The sequence below is a fragment of the Thermobia domestica genome, chromosome 7 (assembly GCF_964235325.1).
Source record: "Thermobia domestica chromosome 7, izTheDome1.hap1.1, whole genome shotgun sequence".
Lineage (NCBI taxonomy): Eukaryota > Metazoa > Arthropoda > Insecta > Zygentoma > Lepismatidae > Thermobia > Thermobia domestica.
The window spans coordinates 142,906,583-142,928,072 of NC_137460.1; the positions used below are offsets into that span (position 1 = coordinate 142,906,583).

Consider the following 21,490-nt stretch of genomic DNA (forward strand, 5'->3'; position numbering starts at 1 on the left):
GAGTGTGGGGAATCGAACACCTGTCCCTTACATCATATCGGTCGGAGGGACCACCCAGCTACTTAGCCTGACATATTGCTTGTAACGTGATTTGCTTGCAACTACGTAAAAAGACAAATAATAGGCATTGTACCAAACATTACAAAATACTCTAGAAATTTTAGAAAATAATTATTTTTAACTGATGACCTCGTTATTATAAACACAATACTAAATTTCTAACCTAACTTTAGTTATTATTATACGCAGAAGAATGCTAAGATGCACGACGGAACGCGTTTTCCACTCTGGAGCAAACATGAAGTTACGCACTGTTTGTAAATTTCCAAGTATTATTTCGAAATATTAGTCAAGATTAACCACTTCTCGGAGGTAAGATACTTATTAACATTGTAATTTGAAATTGATATAGAAAATCAAGTAATAGTAACAAGTTATCTAGCTTCATTTCTCGTATATCTGTAATGTTTATTATATTATAAAATAGGGACACGATAATACGAGGGAGGTCTTTTGCAACTTTCGCTAAGCCACAAGGGAGATGACGAAGCTGTTCATTTTACGTAGCCCACTCTACACATCGTAGGCAGACTTTGCCGTACAATCGTTGTAGGGAGGGAGCTTTAAAACATATGGAATGTAATTGAGGTTTCCGCAAGCGTAAACCATACGATGTAATTCGATACCCCAGGTGCCGTCCTTCAATTTCAGGAAACTGAGTATAAAGTAAAATATATTTTTAAAAAAATCAGAACTCGTGATCTACGCCTTTCACAAGCTATGTGATTTTCCCGTGCATGAGGGGGGCACGGCGGCTCAGTGGTAGAGCGCTTATCTCTGGTGCGGGGGGTTCCTGATTTCGATCCCCAGCCAAGTAAGTTTGCGATGACAACATCGTGCTCGCGGGTTTTCTCGGGGTACTCCCGTTATCCTTCTACTTTCTCATACCACCAATTGTTCCATCATCACTCAACTTGCTTTAATCGCCTCCCTTAGCCTAACTGGCATAATCGTGGGATGTCATACTCAAAAGATTTTATTTCATTTTCTCCCGTGCAGCACGGTCGTTTATTACCGCCATAGATTTCTACCTTAGCTCCCGTCGTTGTGAACGTCGGTAAGGCTTTCTTTAAACTCTCTACAGCAGTCGTGTACACATCCATCACTTATATGAAGTTTCCGCCGTAATCCTTCCTCATTTAACAATGAATTGTGGCTGGATTACGTCGTCTTGCCTGCAGAAATGAATTACATCCCTTCACTGAACTCGATGTTTGCACTTTCGCTACTTCACAGTGATTGAATGGCAAACCCTGCCTATCGGTATATATAGAGGGGGGGGGAGAGCAACGTTCAATGAACAGACTGACTGTTGTTTTCCCATGGTGGCTTCGAGAAGGCTGGAAAAAATAACCCTCGTATTATCATAATGAACTGAAATTCAAGTATGCATGCGAATTCGTTTGTTTCTAAAGCATATCTGAGTAATTCATTCTAACGTTCATTTTCAGCAACACTTAAGACTTGTCTTCACGTAGAATCTAAATTTTACGAGCTCCTACCACAAATAGAACCCTGGTATCCATACCAAGACGCGTTAGTTAGCCATATATTCACAAGAGAGCTTCAAAATATGCGTGAGATTCCGCAAGTCTAATCGCATTTACTGAACACGTGTGAGTGTTCCCCACAGTAACTCTACCTACGTGACTTGACAATTGACAAAAATTCGCAATAGTTCTGATCACTACGCTAACAAAAATATCAGGATTTTCATGTTCATGTACTTGTTTGTAAAATATGAGAGTTAATTTCTCGACATTTTTCTATTCCCTCCCTATTTTAAAAATTTGAATGAGGAATCAAATTATTTATTTGAATCAGGAATGTAACATTTACACATCTGTCTGTAGCTTCCCATGTTTACATAACATTTTAGAGGCACAGTTTAAAATGTACTTTAAGTATATTCATTCCTTTCCATAATTAGCTTCCATATTAGTTTTAAAAAAGTTACATACACACACATCAAATGTTTCTAAATTCCGAAATTGAAAAATGCATTAAGAAGGAATTTTACATTCTTCTTTATAATAATTTCTATATAGGAGTCGCAAAGCAAACATAATGCTTTGAAAATCTACTGCTGGGTCATCTCGCTCTTGGAACAATGTGAGTTTCTTTTCCGCGAGAAGAAGCTTCATTTCTTGTGTGCAGCCGAATGATCAGCACACAGCTTAGAGACGCTACCTTATTTCCTCCCCTCCTCGAAGGATAAAGAAAACAGAAGTTCTTTAATAGTCCAGTGAGAGTATAATTGTATTGTAGGCACGCCAGGAATTTAAAGAACTGTTCTGGACGGCAGGCGAACGTTGGAAGGTGATAGGCCACAATACGTGAACAGAAGGTAGCATTAAGAGGAGTATCGCCGTGACTTAAGGTAAGATGCCTATGTACACCAATCAGCGTTGCAGCTCCATGCTAAAATTACTAAAACTTCTGTTTGGTCGGGCCTCATTCGCATACAGGAATAATTTTCGGTATTTTTTTTTCTTTTTAATTGGGAAAGCACGTAACTCAGTGACACCATAGAACTACCCATGCTTATATCTGCATGCTAGATGGTAGTAAGGACATGTGACAGCATTCTAAACTTTCGACACATTCCCCAAGTGGTTACTGCTACAGATAAATTACTAAGTAAACATTAAGTAACTAAAACTAAATTAAAATAAATAAAATATAATTCTGCAAATGTGATAATATTCTTATGATTTTTACACATTTTACGCAACTGATACATGCTAATATTTCTAATATTTTATACCACTCTAAGATAAATGTACTATCTACAAGTTTTCATCCTTACCTCTTTGTTACGTATTTCTCTCGTACAACATGCATCTGCTCTGTCACATGTCGATCATGTTCTTTGCTATCACTGAACTGAACATTACATACAAAACATCTCTCCGATGTTGCAACTTCTAATGGCTCCATGTTTTTGTTTAACGCATATTGCTGACTTACGTAATACCTTTTACGAGACACTTGCTCAGTACGGGGGATTTCCTCCACTGGAAATAATAATAAGATGAATTAAAATGGTAAGTTAATCATTTTAAGCTATGGTCACTTAACATCGTACCAATTATTTATTATCTCCTGTAACAAAAAAGGAAAAAAAAGTACACCCTTTCACCTGTATCAATAGCGAATGTGACTGGCTTCATGTTCGGAGATCTGAGATACTGTTACACTAATATGTATGTGGGAAGGTATTCTTTTAAGAAAAGGTTTGAATTAAAACTGAAATATTTTATTCCCTTATAACTACACTAACCTCAAGCTTTTTTTTCAGTAGGAATTAAATATACTATTTACAAAGTACGAACTAATTTTAAGCTCTTTGTGTTTGGTATATTTAAAAAAAAAAAAAAAAAAAAAAAAAAAAAAAAAAAAAAAAAAAAAAAAACTCAACTGAGTCTATAAGTATGTAGTCAGGGAATTAATTGGTCTATAGTTTTCAGTACCTCTGACAATGACACTGAATAAGTTTATGCCCGATCTCTTGATTTGTCTCACCCGTCTTTTGAACCAGAAAGAAGAAAAGAAATGAAAGTGACAAAAAAAGGTGAGGAGGAAGTCTTGATTATTTCATGTGTTGTCTCTGAAATGATTGTTATTATCCATATTTGTTTCATAGATAAAAGTAAGAAGTGGTCATTCAAGAAAGAATGATGTGCTTTCCTTCTCTACCCGGTGGTCTTTGAATAGGAGTTCAAAATACATTAACCTTACGACAGGGCTCGAAAAATTCTGGGTGCCTGGTATCCATGTCTAGTGCCTAGCTAATTTAATGTCAAAATATATAGGTCTATGTATTAAATTGGATTTATATTACTATGGGCCCTCGTTTTCAGAACTGGCGCCTAGGTTAGAATAAAATTTTTCGAGCATTGCCTTACGTGATTCCACATCAGTTCCTGGGAAAAAAGAATATTAAGAGGGGTAGTCATTGTGAGAAGTTTCACTGTAATTGGCTAACGTCTCATCTTGACTTCAACAAGTTGCTTTGGTTTCATATCCACAAGATTCCTCCTACCAGTCTTTTCAGTCATTGGCCTGCCGAGAAACATAGGAAGTTCGAGATATATTTTTTATGTTTTGAAAGAACGAGGAAAATGTAGTAATCACGTACTTTAGTTTATGTCGTATTTCCTACAATTGTATTTGCTGACCAAGATTTAAAGATTGGTTTAATACTAGCATCAATTACCCGCTTCACAGGGTTAAATTAACAAAAAATAGTAATATGTTCCATTATTCAGTCACTTTTTACAATTACTAAAGCGTTCTTTAATATCGGTCATTTTCAACCATTTATATATATCCTCCTACTCTCCCCATGTTACGGGGCACGGCATCGGAAGTGTCATTGTTCATCTCAGTGACCCCGATAACTATGAATTCTACACTGATACTGGTCACTTCGATCATATATATATATATATCTTCCCCTCCCCACTCCCAAGTTGCGGGCTGAGTTTCAATTTAAACGGCATCAAAGTGTCACTGTTCATTTCAGAGACCCCGAAAACTATGGATTCGGAACTAATATCAATCATTTTTGATCATTTTTAAATCTCTTTCCTCTCCACATTTTTAAATTACACCGTCAAAGTGATATGACAAAATCCATCACTGGTTTAACTTCATCTAGGTTGTAAATCTGATAGAGATTGGTCCGGTGGTTCAATAGTTATTAAGTTTTATTTTTATTATATATCTCCCCCCTCCCCCTCCCCTAAGTTTTACCGACAAAATGAAATGATAAAACAATCTCAAGCCTGAACCTCATCTATGTTAAAAATTTGATCGAAATTGATGGTTTGGTTCAAGAGTTATTATCTTTTTTTAACTCCCCTTCCCCTAAGTTCTACTGTCAAAGTGAATAGCTAAAAACACTTCCAGGCCAGAACCGCATGGACGTCAAAAATTTGATCGAGATCGGACGGATGGTTCAAGAGATTAAGAGTGACAAACACAGTCGCTTTCAATTTTATAACATAGATTAGGGCATAAGAATAAAGTTGCTAAGATGTGGCCGAGTTTGAATATAAAAACGGCAGATTTTACAAAAATGAGACCTAGGTTTTAATATATTGATACAGATGAAAGTTCAACGCACAAAATGTTTTCAGTATTAACTGATTCGTTTTTCAAAACATCACCGACAACGTTTCGGAGGTGATTCCTGACACCAAGATAAGACAAAAAGTATAGACCAACCTGTGTGCACAAACGAACGCTTTCTTTCGGAGTTATAGGCTGTATCCAAGTTTCAGAATCCTGCAGTGCTTCCATAACAATTTTTATAGAGGTAGTTGGTGAGTACTTCAAATTATACGCCCGTAGCCAAACTCCCTCTATAAAAATTGCTTCTTGAGTATCTTATGATTCTGAAACATGTACTTTTGGATAGTGCACATATTAGTTCCTAGGTAAAGTTTTAACTCGGTTGCGGAAGGTTCTATAGTTTCGGAGCTATGGACCATTAAAGTTCATTTTTTCATGTTTTCCGCAGCCTATAGCTCCGAAAGGAAATATTTGTACACCCTGGTTGGTCTATACTTTTTACTTTATCTTGGTGTCAGGAAACACCTCCCAAACGTTGTCGGTGTTGTTTTCAAATGCCCTGTATATTGGCCCGAACATAATACGATCTTTTCAGTATCAAAACAACCCTACTAGTACTTTAACCGCAGTCTAACCCTTTACACATGAAGGAAAGTTTATTTCATCCACGCAGGACTATACCGGAATATCATGATGTCGTTTGATTTCATCGACCCCTAAAATCCACTTCTACGGGTATTCAAATTGATCTGAGTACACCATCAGAGTACTGAATACAGAGTGCTAACCAACAGAAGAAGAAGGTGCAATAAAGACTGGAATTTATTATCTTAATGTTGTTACATTAAGTCTCATTAAAATATTAATTTAATTAAGAAAATTAAATCTTAATAAATAAATACAAATCTTACAAAGAGCTTAAAATTATTAAGTTTTCTATTATAGAATATTTTCAATATGTATATAATATTGCATGCTGCGTATTTTTATTTTTCCATTAATGTCACCTCAAAAACTTGGGCTGTATTATATTCAGGCCAATAGAGTACTTACTGATAAGAAATTCAATTTTACAAAAGTTTGAACCTAACAAAGATGAACCATTACTTACGTGCATTCTGTTCTTATGTATTTACCTGCCTGAGATTGATTGGTTTGAGCCTGCGACTGTGAAATACGCTGTTTAATATCTTCAAGTTTGTCCTGTCTAAATTTAACTGACGAAGTGTCTCCCCTGTCTTGACTCCTCTGTATAAGCTTTGCCTGTGAAAGAATTCTAAGCAACTCTTGCGGGTGAATACGGGTTTTGTACTCCGGTTGAAACTCATTGATGAAGACTTGATAGAGCTGCCCTTTCTTCGTAACTCCATTGGGTTGTAGATAACCTTTCTTGTCAAGGAACAAAACAAACTGCTCAGCTGACTCTATCACCTGCCTATTCAGAGGCGCTAAAATAAAAACATTGAAGTTAAGTTTAGCTTCTGAATAATGATACTAATTATCACGCAAAGTACTCTAATGAAGATCACTCTATAAGGAAGATTATTATTATGTATTTTTCTGATTCCTTATTCTTTAAGATAGTAAGATTAATATTATTTCTCTTATTCATCTCACATGAATTCTAGTAATAACAATAATAATAGCAATATCGAAGTCAACACAGACACTGGCGCCAATTCCGGGGCGATGGGGGCACGTGTCCCTCAATCTTAGAACTAGGGGGACTGTCCGGTTTGAAATGTGTATTTTGGGAAGAAATGTGATGATTTGTTAGACTGCCGCAAAGGAAAATGAGATGAAATTGATACCCCTTGCTGTATAATATACAAGTTCACCTCAGAAATCAGACTCATCTATCGTAATATAAGTCTCATCTCACCCCCCCCCCCCCCGAATAAGCCCGTCTCCCATTGTTGAAGACAACTCTGCTTCCCTGATGCTCTACAGCATTGTTATAAGATTTGCGGCGATGAACACAGAAGATATTTGTTGGGCACGGGATATAATAAAACGTATCTTAAAGTATTAATTTTCATTCGAAACTATTAGTTATGGATTATATTGCTGATTTAGGAAATTTTGGACTATATATATTGCAGTAGCAAATACTAAAATAGATTTCATGTTACTGAACCAATGAACTAGTCTGACATATATACAAGCACAATCTACCCGCTAAAATACAAAAGCTGCCGATGTCAATGGCACAGACGTTAAGATGTTCACGATTATCGCTGCCAATGAAAACCGACTGAAGCCGTTCGAAACGCAAGAATGGAGAAGAATAAATGAAATCAATTGTGGAAATCGAAAATCAATGATCAAGTATTAAAATCAAACCTGGGGTTCTGATTATGTATGTATCTGAATTTCTTTTTTTTCTTTTTCTTTCTTTTCTTTTTTTTTTCTTTTTTTTTTGAAATAGATAGTGAAAACATTACAGTTTGAAGATATATAGGCAGGAAGTGGAATAATTAAGGTTGTGAACACAGATATGTTTATATTGTTGGTCTTTATCTTCGAATTCGAATGAAAAATAACGCAGGATTTAGAAGTCTCTTCCAAGTAGTTCAGACTGATATTGGTACTGGTTATTCAGGACAAAGTAAAGAGAAATTATTAAGATTGTTGTATACACAGTTGGCTGGTTCCTGATAAAAATACGATGGACTAATCTTTACATATTTGTTAATATAATCGTCAAAAGTCATTTCAGAAGGACAAAAAGATAAACAATTGCACAAGTGGAACCATTATACAGAATTACATATGGACAATTTCAAAGTACTACAGAGTACACAAGAACTAATTTAGTCCAAGTCAGTTCACTACGACTTTTATTAGTCCAAGTTAAAGAAATATAACGACTTACTTTGCATATAAGTAAGAAAAATGAATAAAGATACGAATTATTTGAGTCCACTTTGGCTCTGACCCATTTATACATAAATAGTTACCCAAGATTCTTATGATTTTAATAATTGCCTCTCGTGGGGTTTGTATGACCTCCCTCCCAAAAAAGTAAGGCACTTCGATTTATTTTATCAATAGTAAACATTATTAAAACGAAACAATGTTTAGAATTTTCCTTTGGTTGCGTAACAATAATAACAAACTATAAAAAAAATCACAAAAAGAAACATCCATAAAGTTACATAAAAAAGGTAGTTTTTTTTAAATATAATCTCTTTGAGTAATGAATGTGGAATTTAAGTCTGAATATAGTACGAGCAATATATGGAAGTGAAAGTAATAACCCACAAATGTGTGTTCATTAAGATTTTACGAAAGGAACATTTTTCGTATTTTGGTTTAAACCAGTTGGTATCTAGTTAACTACGATTTTATGTAACTCAATGGGACAACAGTATAAGTTAAAAATCACCAATAATAATTAACTGTACTGTTTCGATGTTTACCTCTAAATAAACTCTGGAAAAGCTAATGAGCAAACAGCGTTAAGTACTAGCAAAGAAATTTAAGAGCGGACATTGAAGAACCATACACATTATGCGTACAATAGAGGAAACAGATTAAAATATGTAACTATTCAAGCACTGTATGTTTCTCAAGGGATACATACCAAAGATGGCGACAAATAAACGCTAGAAGCCAAATATGATAAAAACACTTAAGAAAAACTAAATAATAACAAAAACAATTCAGTCGAAACATACATTACTTTGTGATTAATGATCGGAAACCTTCGAAAGGCAAGTAAACTTGTTCAGATGGCACAAATGCATTACGTATGATGATACAAAGAAAGTAAGCATTTAGGAGACCGTCATACAAGCGTTTGCAGTCAAAATGTGTGGACGGCCAGAATTAAGTGCAGATGAAATGGGCATGATCTTTGGAGAAGGGGATGAAGGGATTCCCGCCGATTCGATCATCCAACATATAAGATTTCCGGCAGATCCCAAATCTCAAGTGCTAGAATGTGTAACCCAGGGGTGAAAAGGGAACGATAAACCGTAACCCTGATCAGGGAACCACGAAAGTTGTCTCAGAGACTGTTTATGGCGTAGTGAAAGAACACCAGGAAAGATCGTTGAATACAGCATATAGCAATACTACGGTGTATCGAAAAGAAAGAAAAAAAAATTCTTTCTTTCTTTCTTTTTTTTCTTTTTTTTTTTTCTTCGAAATGTTACGGTGGGTAGAGCAGACAAGTGGTCATTTGTGAACCAAAACGACATCTGATTTTTCGGAGATCGTTTAAATGGCGAGCATCGACCTCGAAGTTTTGATAGTGATTTGGTTATGCAACATGTACGATAATTTCACAAAAATTAAAATACAGTATTTAGCTATTTTGTATATTTTTACTGCACTGTGGTCGCTTATTGTTTTATTATAAATATGTAAAACTCATGCCACAGGAGTGGTTTCTTATGCTGTTGGTCAAAAATTGTCAATTTTAGGCTAAATATACCTTCTTTTCTATTGATGTTTTCCAATTGGTCTTGACCGAGTTTTATTCGAAAATTTTCCGATTTGAAATACTAAATAAAAGATTTGGTTTTCTAATTACTAACACTTCCCCAATTGCTGTCCAGTGCTTCGCTTATTTTCATAGCTTATTATGCTTTGAAAATAACCCAGAGCTCACCACAAGAAAATGGCTTGACTGCAAGGTCCACCCACCCATTCATCCCAAATTATGTTTGGCAAACATGATTTTACTAAGGAGTAAGCCAAGATCTTCTTCTATCTTTCTCGTTGGACTCATAGTCACCTTTTGTTCGAAACTTCGGCATATGTTCTCTAGATTCTACTTTCGCTTTGATGTAGCCAGCACATGCGCTGACGCCTATAACGGCAGAAGCAAGCCTCTGTAATGATTTTTGAAAGACGTTCCACTAGTTGGTTGTGGCAGAGAAAATCTTGAATTTCTGCATATTTTTATTATCATTATTATAGCCGTCTATTTCTTCATTTGTAATATTATTGGTCAACGGAGTTTCGTGGAGGGAGCATGAAGCCCGATCATTCATGTCATAGTATATTTCTGCATTAAAATTGATGAAACAAAAGTGCAAAGTCTTTTGTCCTTTTTCAATCCTCTTGTTTTCTTAATTCCTCGCCAATCAAGATTTCTTATGTGTGAGTTTTGGTCGGTTATTAAAGCCAGCAGATTTTCAGAATGGGCGTAGAATGAGTTTTGTTGAATGATCAGATCTCTCAAGTGGTGTGGGGGAAATCGGGACAAGTGGATCACACTCCAGAAGTGTCATGCTTCGTCAGTTACCGAGGGGTTCCTCCTTGACCACAAACCACATCGGTGCGTACATCTTCATTATGTACGATGCAATAAGCTGCAGTTGTTTAGAGGGACGGAGCGTACTTACATACAGCCGCAGCATTCGGCATGTTGTTGTTAACCACTACGACTGGACAAGTAGTCTGGGCGTTTTCCTTGCTAGAGTGAGCAAACACCGCTCGAAACAGCTGAACAAATATCTAAAAGATACTACTGGTCCGAAGAAATTCAGTCGCGGTGGTTACAGCATGCCAAGTACTGCGGCTGTATGTAAGCCTCATCCCTCTGAACAGCTGCAATTTATTCCAACGTACATAATGAAGACGTTCGCACCGGTAAAGTTTGGGATCAAGGTGGAACCATCAATAACTAACGGAGCACGGCACTTCTGGAATAAGATTCACTTGTCCAGATTAGTGTTGTAAAGGCCTGGAAAAAACCGGAAATTTTAGCTAAAAAAAAAAAAAAACAGTTTTTTTACCGTTTTTTCCCGAGCTTGGAAAAAAAAACGGAAAAACTGAAATTTTCTAATATTTTACTACATTATGCTTTTAAAATCAAAACTATTTTATATTTACTACTAGATAGTAATCTTAACTGTCATATTTACAGTTAAGTTCACTGAGTAGTTATGTTTCTTGTATTAGAATAGGGAAATTATGTGGCGACAAATATATTTGTACCACTCCTTTAAAGTTACCACCATGATAGAATGGAGTTATGGCTACAGAAGATCCTAAAATATAATCCTAGTTAGATTAATTAATATAGACGCATTTAAATTATCTTAAGTAATCTTATAAAGTTACCGTTTTATGGCACGGAAGTGTTAAAATAACAGGGCCAGAATCATTTTAGTTAATACCAGCATGTTAAAATCAAATATATATTTTATGGAGATACGTTATCTTCCTTGTGCTATGTAAAATTTCTGGAAATTTTGAACCCATTAGAAAAAAATCTTTTGTTCGGAAATATTGGCAAAACCCGGAAAATAAAATTTAAAAACTGTTTCTTCGCTGCCACCAATGAACTTAGGGACTCCAAAAAATATGAATTCGACACTAGTATCAGTCATTTTCAATTAGTTTTACGTGTCACCCTTCCCCCTTAGGAGTATCTAACAGGAGCTGAATTTGGATTTAAACGGCATTGGAAATGTCACTGTTCATCTCATCCACTCCGAAAACTATGGATTCGACACTAATATCGGCCATTTTAGATCATTTTTAAATATCCACCCCCTTCTCCCTCCCCCAAGTTGCTGCGCTGAATTTAAATTTAAACAGCATTGGAAGTGTTAATGTTCATCTTAGGACTCCAAAAATAATAGATTCAACACTAATATCGGTTATTTTCGATCATTTTATATATCTATCTATCTATATATATTTCCCCTCTCTCCCGCCCCCAAGTTACGAGGATGAATTTTGATTTAAATGGCATCGGAAGTGTTATTATCCATTTCAGCAACCCCAAAAAACTATGTATTCGACACTAATATCGGTCATTTTCGATCATATTTATATATCTCCCTGCCCCCAAGTTGCGTAAATGAATTTGGATTTAAACAGCATCGGAAATGTAACTGCTCATTTCAGCGACCGCTAAAACTATGGATTAAACACTAATATCGGCCATTTTCAGTCAGAGGCGTCATTTAGGGGGCAGGGAGGGGCAATTGTCCCAACCTGAGTTTGAGATTTATCAATAAAATAGTAGTAAATCCGTGAAAAGTGCGAAATACTTATATCAAGGATCTTGCCCCCCCCTTCCCCCCAAGCACAAGCTGCAATGACGCTCCTGTTTTCAAACACTTTTATATATCTCTTCCTACCCAAGTTGCGGGCCTGAATTTGGATTTAAACGGCATCGGAAGTGTTACTGTTCACCACAGCAATGGACAAAAACTATGGACTCGACACTAATATTGGTCATTTTAAATCATTTGTTTATCTCCCCTCTCCCCCGACCCCAGGTCACCGTGCTTAATTTGGATTTAAACGGCATCGAAAGTGTCACTGTTCACCTCAGCGACCCCAAAAACTATGGATCCGACACTGACATCGGCTATTTTCAATCATTTTTATATATATCCCCTTCCCCCTCCCCTAAGTTGCGGGCTGAATTTGAATTTAAGCTTCATCGGAAATGTCACTGTTCATCTCAGCAACCCCGAAAACTAAGATCGGTCATTTTCAATATATGTATATCCACACTGCCTTCCTCCAAGTTGCATCTTCAAAGTGAAATGGTAAAATGCATCCCCGGCCCGAACCTCATCTATGTTGAAAATTTTTAATCGAGATCAGTCTTGTGGTTCAAGAGTTGTTAAGTTACAAATATAGTCACTTTCATTTTTATATATATAAATAAATTGTCGCACTAGAAAACAGGTATTTGTTTATATACAATATTTTGTACTTAAAGTTTGTATTTGAATATTAAAAAGTAATTACATGTCTTAGTGAAATTTGTCTACTGCCCTTTCTTTTAAGAAGTAATCTGGTTAAAATTAAGAAAATTCCACCAGATCGAGGAGCACATTAAGAACTCAGGTTCATTCAAAGGACCTATTTGTTGCAACAGAAACCCTTCATGATGATAGACTTGTATGCAACTGTAAAAGTTCTGTAATTAATTCACAACCAGTAATAAACCACTAAAAGACACATAAAGGAAATGAGTGCAGACTATTAATTTTCACGAATAATTACAACAGTTTTATTTTCGAATGATTCTGTTTTGAATATTCACAATATTGAAATTTCTCTACTTACATTTTCCACGCGTTCGGCAAAAAAACATTACTAGTAAGACTAACCTAATACAAAGAGTTTTGTTATTTTCCCAAGTTTTCCGGAGAGAAACCAGAAAAAAAAAGGCTTTTTACCAGTCAGTTCAATATTTCCGGAAATTTTACAACACTAGTCCAGATTTCCTCCACACTATTTAAGAGATCTGATTGATACGGTCATTCAACAAAACTCATTCTACGTCCATCTTGAAAAGCTCTTGCTGGTTTTAATAACCGACCAAACCTTACACATAAGAAATCTTGATTGGCGAGAATTAAGAAAGCAAGAGGATTGAAAAAGGGCAAAATACTTCGCACTTTTGTATTACGTACGATCAATTTAATGCAGAAATACACTATAACATGAATGATTGGGCTTCATGCTCCCTCCACGAAACTTTGTTAACCAATAATATTATAAATGAAGATGACTATATTAGAAACAAACAAACAAACAAAAAAAAAAAAAAAAAAAGTGGATATTCACGAATTTCCTGCCACACCCAACGAGTGGAACGACTTGTGAAAATTATCACAGAGGCTTGCTTCTACCGATATCGGCATCAACGCACGTGTTGGCTACATCAAAGCGAAATTCGAGTTTAGAGGACATATGCCGAGATTTCGAACAAAAAGTGACTATAAGTCCAATGAAAAGATAGAAGAAAATTTTGGGCTGCCCCTTAGTGAAATAATGTGTGTCAACATAGTTTGGGATAAATGGGTGGGTGGACCTCCTCGTGGTGAGTTCTGGATTATTTTCAAAGCATAATAAGCTATGCAAATAAGCGAAACGCTAGACAGTATTTGAGAAACTGTTAGCGATCAGAAAACAAAATCTTTTATTTAGATTTTTAAATCGGAAAATTTTCGAATAAAATTAAGTCAAAAACAACTGAAAACATCAATAGAAAAAAGGCATATTTAGCCCAAAATTGACAAAAAGCGCAAGCAAATAGCATAAGAAATCACCCCTGAGGGACGAGTTTAACATATTTGTCATAAACAAAATAGTGAACGACCATAATGCGGAAAAATACATGAAATAGCCAAATAATGACACCTTTGTGAAATTGTCGTGCGTGTTGCACCTCATCACTATCAAAACTTCAAAGTCGATGCGCGCCATCTAAACAACCTCCGTAAAGTATGAGAAAATCAGACGACGTTTTCGTCACAAGTGGCCACTTTTATTTATGGATATAATTTCAGATACAGCTGAACATCAGTTTGCAGTAGAACATCTCACTAATCTAAGAAGCGATAACATAATATAATTCTCACTACCCACCTTAACACATCGAAGAAAGGATACATCCTAAGCCAGAAAGTTCGGTCGGTATGAGTCATACTAGTACACGTACTATACCTTACGGGTGTAAAAACATGTTTTAATGGGCGAGCTATTGCTTATTAAGCCAAAGATCACACAAGTGAACGAGTACCCTCGATTACAGTAGTGCAAAATATGGTCTGAGGACAGTGAGGCAGGGAATGCATCATGTGGAGTTACGAATCACGCTGTATGTAGTGGCAATCCGATGGACGTGTGTGGGCGTCGCGTATGTCAGGTGAGCATTACTTAACAGATTGCATTGCTCATACTGTGAAATTTGGCGGTTGAAGAAGCATCTGGGCCTATTTCTTGTGGTTCGGACTGAAGCCCTGGTGTTGGTGTCTGGAACAAGAATGAGGCACCATAGTGAAAAGTTTTAGCACTACATTTAAGGCCTCTTCATAACCTTTCCACTGGTGTTTGTCCTTTATCTGTACCAGTTTTTATATCCAAGATAATATACATTCGCGTACACCCTGATTTTCTCATGATTTGCTACAGACCATATTGGAAATACGGTCACTCTGGACATACGAAATGGAATCCGATAGTTCTAATCGTACCACTGTGTTTACGAAATAATGTACTAACATGTGTGCAAATTATCAGATTTTTCAAAAATGGTCGTGTAACCATTATTGTGTAATTTTCGGTGGAATGGACCATTTCTGAGACTCAAAATGTAAGTGTACACGCTATTTTCAAATAACAATCATAATTTTTAAGATGTAGGTCTACTAATCAAATATCAGGAATTACAATTCGTAGTTAATTAGTCCTATTTCATTTGGACATAACGAGAGAAAATAACGTTGACGTGAGCGCTAAGAAGTGTATATTGGTTTGTTTTGTAAAACTTATTCAAGTATAACGTAATCTAATTTTCAGTATTTTACTCTGAAGTCTCATTACTATGTATTTTTAAAGACACACTAGAGATAAAAAATCATCTCAGTATTGTACAACGATTACGCTAGCTCCATTAGTGAGATACTGGGTTGAACCCCAGGATACGGCAAGCAGATGCAAATGACGGAATTATACCTATGCATAAAATTCAGGACAATGAGTTTCCAATGGTGTAAACCAAGCAGGCGTAGACTAATGGTTCGCAATCGGTAGGATCCAGGTTCGAATCAAGTGGCCTGCCAGACTGACTTAGATTTTTCCTCAGGTTAGCAAGAGGAATCGCAAAACGGCACCGTTAAATATAGGAACTAGGAGATTTCTTTCCAACTCTATTCTTATTGTGTTCTTATTTTTTTAATTATTCTACTGTAAATAGGCAGCATTGCAGGTGCAACTAGAAGCTTCATTATCTTTAGGGGTCTTAATCCTAAAATTACAACTGCTTGACATACAGAATTCGTGGTTTGAAGAAAGCAACTGGTTTAAACCAGTCAAACATGTTTAATACGCCCCTCAATATAGTTCAAAGATTAAAGCTTTTCCCCGTAATTACTCACCTTGGTTTCCTCATTTTGTCAGTCTCATGCTTCTACTTCGTGTCTATTAGTTTCCCTGTAAATTTTCTATTTTTCCTATCATCTGCAGTACTTAAACCAACATACATGTCCTAAGTTTGCATTTCTTTTCCCTTTCATTATTTACTTTTTTTTTTTTTTAATTTACAAGTAAAATCAGTTAATTTACATAAGAAAGTGTTTGAAGAATTTATTCGTGTAGGCGAAGAACATACAATTTGTCTGCGAACATAGAAACAGCGTTAAAAGTAATTCATTACTATACAATTGTAATGCAAAGGGAACCTGTAATGATTACCTAGAAACGGTTAGTGTGTTTTCACACTTCTGTTATGTGCATATATACCGTCACTGATGCGCCTACTCCCATGTACGCATCCCGCGCTATTTTGCAGTTCATCCAGCTTCGCCCTGCTCTGTATCGGAATTGATGGAACGCTAGTTTGTAGTAGCCTCCTGGCACAAATTGATGAACGCTTTTCTCATGACTAATCGTTTTAACGAAATATACGTTTTCAGCTTGTGAGCAGGCGCAAAGAAAAAAGTTGTGAACAATTATTTCTGTTGGTGCCTCTCAAGTTTACCTGTTTGAAGTCAAGTATCGACGTGTGCTAACAGGAGTGCAGAAAGTAAGAGAAAATTTTCACGAAGAAATGCGAGTTTCAGAGTTATATAGCTATAATTGTCTCCGTATTCTTAGTCTGTAGGTATTTTTGTAGCTACAAATAAATTACTTAATACGCTATGTTTCGCTGAAAGAGCCAGCCCCCTTTTTTTCTTTTAAATGTTACAATTTCGATACCTTCTGTTAATGTTAGGTTAAGGCTAACTACTTCCATCATTGTACTCATATTCCCTTATGTGCGCTTCCGGTAAGTACATATAGTCTCTACAGTATTATACATTTCTTATTTACACAACATGTACTTCTATTTCATTCTTAAATGACACACAAATCAATTACGTTACCCTTCCTTCAACTCATTTCTCTTGTAAATCTTTTTTTTTTTTTCTTTCTTCATCTAAACAAGATCCAAATCTACAAACTGAGTGCTGTTACCGGCAGGACAGGAAATAATGATACTATTCTTAATACGCTTGGTGGGAAGTAGGTCTACTGTCTCCTTACCTCCCATGACTGGAATTTTACTTTTTATTTCAAACTATCAAATACAAATTATAATATTGATATTATGACAGCTAGTTCATTGTATTAAGGGGTTCATTCGAGCAGATGGTTCTACCAAATAGAAAATTTTAGGTAAACACAATCTGAAACATTCATGAAGGAATGAGAATGTAAACATAAGTGATTACTGTCAGTGCAAAGCATGTTTAAATGAATTTGGAGTGATACTAAAAGTACTGTATCCGTAGTGCGCACTACCACTATCCTCGTTTATGCGTATACCCCCGTCGCTGACGCGCCTGAACCCTACGGCTGCCCCCTCTCGCTACTACTCGAGACCACCTACTGCGCTCCTGCTCTGACTCGATTAGATAGCATTCGTGCTTTTTAGTAGTCATCTAGCACAAGTTGGTTCACGTTTTATGCACTGTATTTTTTATACCATACGTCCACTCTGTATTTATACTGAGCCCTTGTGAAGTCAATCTGCAAGTAGTAATGGAGCTGTTCATTTAATGCACGCTCTGCTAAAGGAAATACAAAACGTTACCTAACCTGAAAATATATATATATATATATATGCCAAGATTTGATACAACAGTTTACTCGAATAATGCTGTACTAAGATTATAAAATCTTCAGCACTTATAAGTTCGAATTGATATACCAATTGAATGGGGGTGACAATTTCATATATCTGACTCGGCAAACTTGTTCTTGATTATTATCATTTGATGGAAAATAATAAATTTTACACTTCAAAATTCTGATATCCTTAAAACTGCGTCTCCAACCCGTAATTTAATCTATACGTAATAAAGCCACATCGCCCGTGGTTTAGATATAGCTTTGGCACACCACGTTTTGGAAGGTTTACAGGTAAAATTATATACTTTGCATGAAAATAGAAGGTTATAAGGAACAAATTTCTGTAGACGACACAATTACACACAAAGTAATACAGCTACATTTTAAGTTTACAAGTGTAGGCCTGCTAGAGTAAAATCATTACAAGTTCTTTACGACGGATAAAACAAGTGAGTGCATATGAGAGACGGCTCTATTAGACGCTATTTCCCACCGGCTGAATATTTCTGCAAAGTGTACAGAACCTGTATTTTATGTTTACAAGCGGAGTGTTTATGGCACCCGCTACTGTGAAACCATGACAAGTGTTTTGAAACTCGTATCATTGCCAATATCCGATTCGGTCAATGTTTCGTTAAGGAGGTCCAGTGTCTTTTGACACCACTTCTTTCTATTGATTTTCGTTTGATTACATAATATAACGTTATATTAGGTTAGGTTCGCTTAGGTCGGGTTAGGTTAGCTTAATGGGGTCCAGCGTAGTTTTGGACCCCCTTAACGGAACATGGACCTCCGCTTCTTTCCATTACCCTTGCATGCACGCACACTTACCATCGCTAACGCGCCTGCTCTCTTCGGACCCATTTAAGTGCTATCGCACGGGCCCACCAACTTCGACCTGGGGTTAAGTTTAGAGTTACCCCTCCGCTTTTTATAAAAATCAGGAAAATTTACAGGAGAAATGAGGTAAGAAATGATAATTTGAAGTTTTTATTTGATGTTTAGGAATGTAAGTTCGGCAGAAGAGTTATGTTTAATACGAGAAAAGATATGTGGAAGTTAGTACTATTTGCCGGGTGCGGAAGGTTTCAGCAGCATGGTAGTTGTAAAATATGGCGAATATGGCGAACAGGTTTAACGGATGCGCAAAAATAATGAAGAAAACCTTTTAAATTTCTGTGAAACACACGGAGTACTGAAGTTAAGTGAAATGTAACAATTTTTAATACTTTAACCACTGTTTTTTTTATGTTACAAAGTCCAAGGGCAACTTCAGACTGGAGGGTCAACTCTAAACTTAAGCCTCGACCTGCCTGGGTTAGACAGAATTGGTACTTTTCAGTGGCCACCTAGCAGAGTTTGGTTTGTGTTTATGGCACTTGTTTTTAAGCTACACACCAAAAAGCAGTATTTATTCGTAAATCGTAATTTTTCAAAAATTATTTCTGGCTGGTGATCCCCTTAAATTTTATCTATGGCAAACGAGATATCTTCATCTTGTCCAGTTGAAACCTTATAGGGGACAATAAGAACGAAATTAAAAACTGAAAATATTTTTCAACCATTACTTCAAGTGGTGGGCCAAAAGAAAACTTGCACGGCTCCTTAACTATAACCCTTGCACGTCGCCTGTTACACAATGATAAATTAATATTTAAATAATTCTAAGGGGTATGTTTAGTACAAGGGGTCCAGAAGCACGTAAAAAACACAAAATTTACAAGAGAAATGAGTGATGCAAGTACTTAGACGTAACATAATGTAACCAAATCTAACCTAGCCCAACATAAACTAACGTAAGCTAACCTGAACTAACCTAAACTAACGTAATATTAGTAGAAATAAGCGAAATTCTATCATTTTTTGGAAAATTATGCGGGACTTCTGCACTAATATAACATAAACTAAACTAATTGTAATTGCCTAATTCCGGACTAACTGTTAGTAGTTAATAAGTACCTCTTTCTTTTGTTGGCATAGACCTATTTCTAGGCCTAAAAGATCCTGTTTTCATCTTGCCTCCTCTGCCTTTTTCGTTTGGTGTTGTCCTTCTTCTAGCTGGTTTTTCTCTCATCTTTGGGAGGGTCTGTTATTCCTTCTTGTACAAAAAGTTCGATTTAAATCCACTGATTAATCTTCATCACTACAATGATGAAATAGTGATTTTTAAACATACATCAGCTTGTAGCCCAGAATATCTTTACCAAGGACAAACAGCAATCACCACAGACTCAGCTATTTCTTCTGGTACATGTGGTAATGGCTCAATGGCTGTATTGCATCACATTACCGCTGCACATCCGCTTCCGCTAGACAAACCTAGCCATGTGAGCCAATCAACTTGCGAATTCGCTGAATTGTTAACAAATCAACTTGCGAATACAATTTACGGGATTTCCCCGTTCCAACATTCTTAAAATAGGTGCGAATAAATATTTTGTTTTAGGGTCTATGTAACAAAATTTATTGATGAAATTTTATTTAATTAAAACAGAATAATTCATTAAGACCATTACATATGTCTTCGATAGTTTCATTAGTTTTATTCAGGGGCGGATTAAAGGAGGCAATCGCCCCCCCAAGAGCCCTCCAAAATATTAAAATTACACACACTGTTGCTTGTAGCTTACCGCCACACGAACGAAAGTTTGGGATCGTTCTTGCGATATTTCAAAAGAGGGTTAATTCTTTAAATTCTATTTAAAAATTGTGTCTGTCCAGCATGCCGCGTTTAACGCTAACGATAACTCGAGTCATAATATCAGATAAATTTCAGGAAGAAGGACGATTTTACTTGAGGCCATAACATCAGGAAAACTATCCATGGCTAGTTCTTTCCCATGAGTTTTTTTTTTTTTTTTTTTTTTTTTTTTTGTAAATATTGCTCATTTTTTGCTACGGGTTTGGTTGGGGACTATCGAATAAACATGCCTCTCCAAACTCTTATGACTAAACCTTTGAAGAAATTCGCTACTTTCTACGGTATTTTAGAAATTCACAACAAGGCATAATAGTACATTAACGCTGTTGAGGTCGGAAAAACGTTTCTGAAAAACTACTGGGAACCAGTAAATCCAGTCGGGAATCAAATCAACTCGTCAAGAAGACAAGTAATCCTAAATCGCGACAAACTGAAATTAATGTTGTAGAATGTGATATTCCTTGGAAGGCAAGGCATTGCTTTTCAAGGCCACAGGGAAGATGCTTGTGCGGATAATTGGACCTCAGATGGTGACGGTGTAGAACTAAGTTCAACGAGGGCAATTTTCGAGAATTGGGCAAATTTAGAATGACTTGTGGTAACGATGTTTTAAAGAATCACTGGAAGAAAGCATCGAAAAGGACAATTTTTGCCAATAAAACCACACAAAATGCCCTCATTGTGTGTTGTGGATGAGAAATCACGTCTATAATATTGTCAATCGAGTGCGGGTCAGTTTTATTCTATTATGTTTGATGAGACTACGGACGTTTCGAACACATCTCAGTTGTCTTCGATTCTAAGGTACGAACACATGGGTGAAATAAGAGAAGACTGCTTCAGTTTCATTGATCCTCGATCAGCAGAGCTGAAACGTGAGGACATTGGTTCGAGCTCGGAATCCGAAGACGCAAAACCACTTGAACTCTCATTGACTCTAGGGAAAATTGGAAAAATTGTTCTATCTTTGCTACGAGACTTCTCACTCGACCCGAAAAACTGCGTTGGTATTCTTACAGATGGTTGCGCCGTCATAACCTCTCAAGG

At 36.3% G+C, this 21,490-nt stretch overlaps 1 protein-coding gene across 1 annotated transcript in view; it reads right to left on the bottom strand.

Moving 5' to 3' along the window:
• LOC145690429 (putative helicase mov-10-B.1) overlaps positions 1-20,060 on the bottom strand; it is a 128,928-nt gene extending 108,868 nt beyond the window's left edge. Inside the window, exons 1-3 of the mRNA XM_081765293.1 lie at positions 19,702-20,060; positions 6,276-6,587; positions 2,870-3,077 (exon numbers count right to left, since the gene is read on the bottom strand). Coding sequence (XP_081621419.1) covers positions 2,870-3,077; positions 6,276-6,587; positions 19,702-19,816 — 635 coding nt within the window. The 5' untranslated portion in view covers positions 19,817-20,060. The remainder of the gene's footprint in view (positions 1-2,869; positions 3,078-6,275; positions 6,588-19,701) is intronic.
• Between the last annotated feature and the right edge of the window lie 1,430 nt (positions 20,061-21,490).